This window comes from Rhincodon typus, chromosome 32 (assembly GCF_021869965.1).
Source record: "Rhincodon typus isolate 14 chromosome 32, sRhiTyp1.1, whole genome shotgun sequence".
Taxonomy (NCBI): domain Eukaryota; kingdom Metazoa; phylum Chordata; class Chondrichthyes; order Orectolobiformes; family Rhincodontidae; genus Rhincodon; species Rhincodon typus.
Window position 1 is genome coordinate 20,354,256 of NC_063363.1, and position 8,232 is coordinate 20,362,487.

Sequence of the window (8,232 nt, forward strand, 5' to 3'; positions counted from 1 at the left end):
ATTCTTAATCCAGCATTAAAAGCCAAATTTGCTGACTTGGCAGAATTTACAACAGAGTTGTAAAACAGAATGCAATTTTACATGGTGCACTATCCTAGTTAGCCCATATTTATACATCCTGTTCCAACTACATAATGTGTTATATTAAAACAGTTATCAAAGCTGGTTTATGGTGGAGTGCAACAGGGCACTTTTTTAAGCTATCATGCACTGAGTCATAGAGTCATAGAGATGTACAGCATGGAAGCAGACCTTTTGGTCCAACTTGTCCACGCTGACTAGATATCTTAAATAAATCTACTCCCATTTGCCAGCATTTGGCCCATATCTGTCTAAATCTTTCCTATTTGTTTACCCATCCAGATGCCTTTTAAATGTTGTTATTTTACCAGCCTCTACCACTTCCGCTGGCATTCCATACATGCACCATCCTCTGTGTGAAAATGTTGCTCCTTAGGTTCCTTTTAAATCTTTCCTCTCTCATCTTACACCTATGTCTTGTAGTTATGGACTCCCTCGGCCCATGGAAAAGACCTTGTCTATTCATCCTATCCATGCCCCTCATGATTTTATAAACCACTATAAGGTCACCTCTCAGCCTCTGGCATTCCAGGGAAAATAGCCCCAGTCTATTCAGCCTCTCCCTACTGCTCAAACCCTCTAACCTCAACCAATGTTGTTAGCTGTACTAAATAAATATCATAAAATCGTAGCTTTGATTCTGGATTTACTCATATGCCGCTCTGTAAAATGGCAAGCCAACTAACTGACAGTTAGTGGAGTGGTAATACATTGAACACCACCGTTAGAGCAATTTCACAAAATAGGTTATGTTCAGGATCTGACAGACTTGTGAAATGAAGAGTGAAGAAAAAAAATGCTCAAATGGGAATCGGGGCATTCCTGGCACTGTCAACATTTATTGCCCATCTCTAATTGCACTAAGAATAATGTGGCTTCAGGGGCTGTAATGGATGTGTTTAAGACAGGAAAAGTTCACTTTAGGTAACAAATGCAGTAGGTGAGGTCTGAGATAACAAGGTGTAGAGCTGGATGAACACAGCAGGCCAAGCAGCATCAGAGGAGCAGGAAGACTGACGTTTCAGGCCTAGACACTTCTTCAGAAAAAAGGTGAGGTCTGAGAGCTTTAGATTATACAAACATGGAAATGTTGATCATAAATTCCTTAATACATACGTAAGTAGACAAAAACAAAGGATCTGACTAGTAGAGAGAACTGTAGTCAGATGTGTAGCTTATCAAAGGAAAATTTATTCACGCAGGGAAGAAATTACAAAATAATCCATGAAAGAGCTAGCAGACATTAACTCAGCAACTCTAGGGTAAAGTGTATCATATTTTTAAATCCATTGATTAATGTGTCTTTATCTTACAGTGTACAAGTTCTTCCATGTACCACTATTTTGCCTAAGTGCACACAGGTTCGGACAAAACACCTTAGAGAATTCTTCTGTCTGACTAATTACAATATAATTTTCAGAGCCTTAAATGACTCTCTTGTACCTTCCATAAAAAGAAAGAAACCCACTGACCTAAGCAAAAATGACGGTGAGGAAGATGTAAATGAATTTCTGTTTAGTCTCTGCTTTGGTCATACATTCTCTCTCTCTCTCTCCCAGCCTCTCAAGCCCCTCTTCCTTTCACTCAACTCTCCATGATTGCCTAAAATATGTCCAGTTCAAGGCCTCATAATTAGCATAATTATGAACTCCAGATTACAGAGGACAAATCTATTATTTGAACAAGTTTCATCTTGTAAGCTAACAATCAATATGGAAGCCTTATCCATACAAAATCCCTGCACATTGTATTTCCAGAGCACTATTGGACCAAAATGTTTGCTCTCCATTGAGATGAAGCTACTATGGTTAAATGCATGCTGTCTGAAAGAGTGCATGTACTGCTATGTGAAATACAGGTGAGGCGGGTTGGCCTTTCTGGAAATAAAAGTTACCCTTTGCAGCAATGACAGCTTACATCTAACTTGTGACAGGAGAAATGAATTGAAAAATGCTGAGGGAAGAGGATATGTTAACACAAATAATACTGTCATGACGGTATAACAATATCTTTACAGCAGATGACATGGATGCTCAGTGTGAGTTATGTCAAGATGGCAAAGACTGTGGTACGGGCATCACCATTAAAAAATACAAGTAAAAACAATCTCATACCTGCTGAGAATCTTCAGATTCCTGCTTTCAAGTTTAATTTATCTTACATCCTGCGTTACTTCAACCAGACATACCACAATCAGATTCTGAATACTAACTCCCATCAACCGCACAAGAACAGTTACAGGTGCTAAATATTAATTTAAATGCACTGCAGCTCCATGAGCTTTTAGGGAAGTTGGTATTGTAAAAGCTTGTGGTCCAACAGGCATTTTTGATTTTTTCATCAATACTAGAGCCTGTCTTTGGCTGAGCTGGAGCCCTGAGTTAATCACAATGCATATGATAGATAGGGTGTGGCATTCTGCAGCACACATCTGCCCTGAAATCAGAAATATCTGGTTCTTATACAGCTGGATGAAATGCCACCTTGGATAAGTAACTGCCACAAGCTGATGCCCTTTTCAAATTAGCCATACTATATGTTCAAACAATGTTTAGTGTTTTTCTCAAAATAGCTATTGAAGCTTTAGAGATAGTAGGAACTGCCGATGCTGGAGAATCTGAGATAACTCAGAGTGTAGAGCTGGATGAACACAGCAGACCAAGCAGCATCAGAAGAGCAGGAAAGCTGACGTTTTGGATCTGAACCCTTCTTCAGAAATGAAACTTTAGCTTGGCTACAAGCGTGAAAATCAATGCTTTTTTTAATGGTTTCACTCATCAGGGCCACTGGGAAAGGAAGCAGATAATGTTCATCGCTTGGACCCAAATTGCCTACATGAGCTACAATATGATGTGGCCAGCAACGTTGCTAGAACAGTTCAATTTTCCTTCATTATTTACATTTTCATTTTCAAGTTTACACCATTTCTGAGTGCATCAAATGGAGTTTCCTTTTAAAAGATAATTTTTCCCAATCCCAGGAATGAGCAAATGTTCCTTGAACCCAGTGGTGTTGATTTTTAACACTCTCTCCCTCTTTTGCAATGGAAAGGCTTAAAATCTCAGAATTGAATAGCCTGACCTCAAGTCCATCTCATTCCTTTCTATGGTAATATTTATGGCAACCATTCAGGGCTTGGGTAACGTCCATGCTGAACATAGGCAAGTAACTAGTCTTTGTCATTCTGCTGATACAATCAGCTGACTGTCCCCCTCTTCCTTCTCCAACCAACAATTGACTACTGGATACCATTCAAGGCATCTCCAGCTGTGGTCCCCATTTCTAAACTTCTACTCTTGCCTGTTGGCCACCACACTACTGCCATCAATACTTGTTGGGTCTCGATGTTTTTCTCACTGTTGGACTCTAGTGCATCTTTCCTGTCTCCCAGTGCCTGATAATGTTCATGTTTCTAATATGCAAATACATTGTATGATGTATTTCCCATTATGCTGTATAATTAAAATATGTCAGTCTATTTTTGGCAAGTGACAACGTTGATGTCACAAGGTTTGTACTTGTAACATCACTTCCAGCAGAAAATCACAGGAATCATGTTGGGTGGATCAATAGGATATGTGAGATTCATGTTGAGAATTTAGCCATATGTCCATTTTTGACCCAAATCCCTTCATACTTTTGGTTCATAAAAATCTATATGTTCAGTATAAAACTCACATTTAAAATTAACAACTGATCTAGTATCAATTGCCATTTGACAAAAAGGAGTTTCAAATCTTTCATGTGGAAGGATTTCCTAATTTCATTCCAGAAAGGTCAGTGTCCAAATCATGAGAGTGCATTAAAACTATGTTAACAATAAGGAGGATAAGATTCCTGCTGACCTTTGAGAGCCTCCATTTCACAGGTGAACAGATAGAACAAAGAACAGCTGCATGATTTCAAAGCTAATAACTTTACCTCATTTCCAGACAATGATGCTGTAAGATCACATTCATATCCATAATTCTAGTGGATCTAAAGGCTGGATGCGGTAAAAAGGGCTAGGTGGATTAGCTAACTGATTGCCTAACTAAATTGTAGAGGAAATATCCTATATCAGAAGTTAGACATGTTTTGTCCCTTTAACACTTGGAGAAAAGAAAGCAAAGCTTCACCACTTAAACATTTTTAATGTACAAGATGTGGCAAGAGTATTGACAATGTGGCAGAAGAAGTGAATGTTTAAGTGGTAGATGAGGTGCTAATCAAGCAGCTGTTTTTCTGAGATGGTGTTGAGTTTACTGAGTGTTGTTGGAATTGCACTTATCCAGGGGAGTATTCCATCGCATACCTGATTTGTGCCTTGCAGATGCTGGACAGGCTTTTGAGAGCCAGGTGGTGAGTTATTCACCATGGAATTCCCAAGCTCCAGCCTACTGTTATAGTCACAGCATTAATTTGGCTGGTCCAGTATATTTTGTTCAATGATCACACTATGGGGTTTTCGTGGGGTTCAACAATAGAATTGAAAGTCACACAGATTGTTCAATTCTCTTATATTAGTGCTGGTTATTGCCCAATGCTTGCGTGGCTCAAATTTTGATTGCCATTTTTCAGCAAATAATATTGACCAGGTCTTGCTACAGGCTGACATATACTGTTTCAGTATCCAAGAAATTGCAAATAGTGCTGAAAATTGTGCAATCATCTAAACAATGGAGAGTTCTCTCTTATTTCCATTGACTCCAATGCTGCATGATCACCTTGACGCTACACTTGGTCAAATGTTGCCTTAACATTGAGGAATATCATACACATTAACACATTTGGGAAAACTTTTGTTCAATGCAGTTAACATACTTTCTAATGTTAAGCTATGTCTTAATTCAAAATGTAAATAATTATTTGATAAAGATTTGTGTGAATGTAATATTTCAGATTGGATTCTTTGTGACATACTATATTTGTATTTCTTTTTGGTCCAGTTGGAAATGGCATTGTGTTTATTCAAAACAGAGAAAAAAAGTAAACTTGAGTGATTTCTTCATTCATTTTGTCTAAGTCAAAACTGTATCACTTACACAAAAGTTGCTTTATGCAGTAACAACGTAGGGCCATATCAATAATTGTCCATTATTCATTGTGGTGATGCATCAAAAATTTTGATTTCAAAACCTTTTTACTACTGTTCCAATCCCTCTGTGGCTTCACTGAACCTATTTCTCCAACTTTTCTTCAGCCCTTTGCCTCACCTCTTAGCTTTTTCTCCTGTCTCTAACCTTTTATCAGGTTCCATTAGAGATAATGTGTATTCTTAATGTAATCCAGTATTCCCTTAAGCTCCTCCACACCTTCACAATGCCCATCAAAACCCATCTCTATAAGTTTATTTTTCATAACCCTTCTAATTTCTGCTGAGGGTGTTTTCAACTCAACCTTCTCAGCCACCCTTATCCAAGCTTTTCTAGAGCATATTTCAGGTATTTTCACATGTTCAAACTGAAGTTTAATAGTGCTAACAATGAGCTAATTGTGAAAGGGCATGCTGTTGCATTGATTTAACATTAAAATAAAGTCCAAAGTTTGTGGACTTGGTAACCAATGTCCCAAATGCAAACAATGCAATACTAAGTGTAAATATTAAAAAATACCAACAAATTAAATCTTTAGAAATCGAAAAACATGAATGAATCAGAAACCAGTGTGCCTGGTGGGTTTTGACCTATTCCTTGTAAATCCACATTGATAGAAAGCACACCAAAAAGTAATAAAAAGCAAAGCTTTGCAATTCTTCTCATAATGGTTTATTTAGAAATGATACAGAGCAAATATTATGCTCCACTGAAAGCAAATGTATCCTTTTTTAAAACTATTTGACATTCTGGTTTTAAGACCAATCAGAGTTGTTTAGCTTCAAGTAACTGTATGCTAATTAAGTCTTTCAAAAACAAAGAAAACAGCAACTGACTGATCCCTATGTAGCTGACATGCCTTCAAGTCCCTTGGTCTCATAGGATGGTGCAGGGACAGCATGCAGGGTCAGGGCAGCTCACAGAGTGCTGTAAACCATCTCTCAAATGGCTCACACCCAAGTGCCACAGCTTCACGCGCCAGGTCAAGGTTTTGGTCTCGCTCCAGTTGTTTCACGACTGCAGAGGCCCTAGGGCCACACAAAAAGGCAGACCATCACATACTCAATGATAAACAGCCACTCGCAGAACAATCAATTGATATTAATCTTTTCTTCAAAATTCTTTTTTCTATAGACCTTATCCTCCACCCTTTCATTAACCTCGGCTGCTGCTTTATACACATTATATATATGTATATACGTTGGTCTGGAAACTGTTAATTTAACATCCCACATCTGTTTCCAATATGGGTCGAGTTACATCTTTTGGAAACAAGGCTGCTTTTTACTAAGTCAATTGCACTGGAAAAGTTTTTAACTGAACTAAAAAGACTTTAAGACAATTATGCACACAATAGTACTGTTAATTTATTCACAAATGGCACATGGTCAAGGCTACAATAAAAGGCTTTGTTAATCTTTTCAAAAATCACTAAAAGTTCCAGTAAATTATAGAAAAATAAATCCATGTAGGAAACATACTTCCTAATGTAACACAAGCATTCTTTGAATAAAAGAAATTTCATGCAGGTCCCTCAGTCTCACCCACACTAGGACAAAGTACTTATTAGACTCCAAAAAGATTTAGACAGAAACAATTCAAGTAGTTTTATACGAAGTTTTACACTTCATTACGAATCATTTAACTTGGAGGGGCAAAAACAAAACACTACTTACCGAGAAGCAGCACAAAACTGAGAGAGGTCAAAATCATGGTAGCTTTAAAAATTCGACATTTAATCCACAACTTGATGGGAGACTTTCGTGCTTCGTCCTCCGCCTCCTGAATTTGTGGGACTGGAATGCTGGGACAGACCTGAACACATTAAAACATCAGAAGGAATGCCTCCACAAGGGATATTTACCTCTCTCCAAAACAGTACAGTGACTGCCCTTGTCAACCCAGTCAACTGCCCAGATGCAAAGTGGAGAGTGCTGGAGTCGCCTTTCGTAGGGAGTTGATGGGACAGATCCGTTACGTTGAGGGCTGATTGATTCGTTTCAGGGGAGTGAATGGAGAGGGCAGTGATCGCCAGAGCTGAAATTACACACATTTTCCTATCTGCAAGTTGCAGAGAGCGAGTCTAACCACAAGTCTGCAAAAAAGTATAGGGTGTTTTTCTTTCCTCTCCGTCTAAACTAACATTACAAGTGTGTGATTGCTGGCTATGAATGCCTGTCTTTGCAGAGTGGTCTAAACAAACATGTCATCTTAACATTCGTAGCGGGGCGATTTATAAACGAAAAGGAAAAACTTTCAAAGTTAAACTTTCAATTTAAAATGAATCTCATCGGTTTCCATAAGCAAAGTTTTAAATATAAAACCTTTGCTTCTTGCTTAGCATCATGTGTTTGATTCATTGTGTTCAGTGCCTGTAAATAATTATCTGCCCAATGTTTTTCTTCAGATATGTCATTAGAACATCAGCCCTGCCGATATTTCCTCCATTTAACTATTTTTCAACGCGATTATTGTCAATTAAAATAGAAGTGGTAAAAAAAATCCATGCACAAACCTGATCACCTGAAGTCGTACCTTTATGGTGAAGAATGGTGTTAAAATGTGAATGTCTGATTAGTTCCCACTGCGCCTCCTCCACTAAAAAAATCTCAGTAATGTCTTTAAATCGAAATCTGTTGTATTTGAGAGGAAAGGAGGTTGGCTTCCAGAAGAGAAATGCTTCCTACACAAGTAAGGAGTGGGGCTACTTAGAGAACACTGTGAAAGAGCTGGCAGAGTCAAGAATGAGCTGATTGGCCTCCTTCTGCGTTAACAAAGGTAACGTTTCAAGTCTGGTATGACTCCTCTTCAGAACACTGAAGAAGACAGAATTCTGAAGAAGAGTCATACTGGACTTGAAACATTGATTATATTTTTCTCTCCACAAATGCTGCCAGGCCTGCTGAGTTTCTCAAGCATTCCCTGTGTTTATTTCAGATCTCCAGCATGGACAGTATTGTGCCTCCTTCTCTGTTATTTGATTCTATGATACATCTATACCCAATGTCAGCCTTGGTGTCTGTGAAGCTATAATAGCACAGCTCTTCCCTCCCATATAATAAATGGATAAAGAGGT

At 38.3% G+C, this 8,232-nt stretch overlaps 1 protein-coding gene across 1 annotated transcript in view; it reads right to left on the reverse strand.

Moving 5' to 3' along the window:
* The window catches only part of LOC109920127 (CXADR-like membrane protein), a 108,699-nt gene extending 100,880 nt beyond the window's left edge, over positions 1-7,819 (reverse strand). The window contains exons 1-2 of the mRNA XM_020520153.2: positions 7,692-7,819; positions 6,833-6,971 (exon numbers count right to left, since the gene is read on the reverse strand). Of these exons, the coding sequence (XP_020375742.1) occupies positions 6,833-6,869 (37 nt within the window). The 5' untranslated portion in view covers positions 6,870-6,971; positions 7,692-7,819. The remainder of the gene's footprint in view (positions 1-6,832; positions 6,972-7,691) is intronic.
* Between the last annotated feature and the right edge of the window lie 413 nt (positions 7,820-8,232).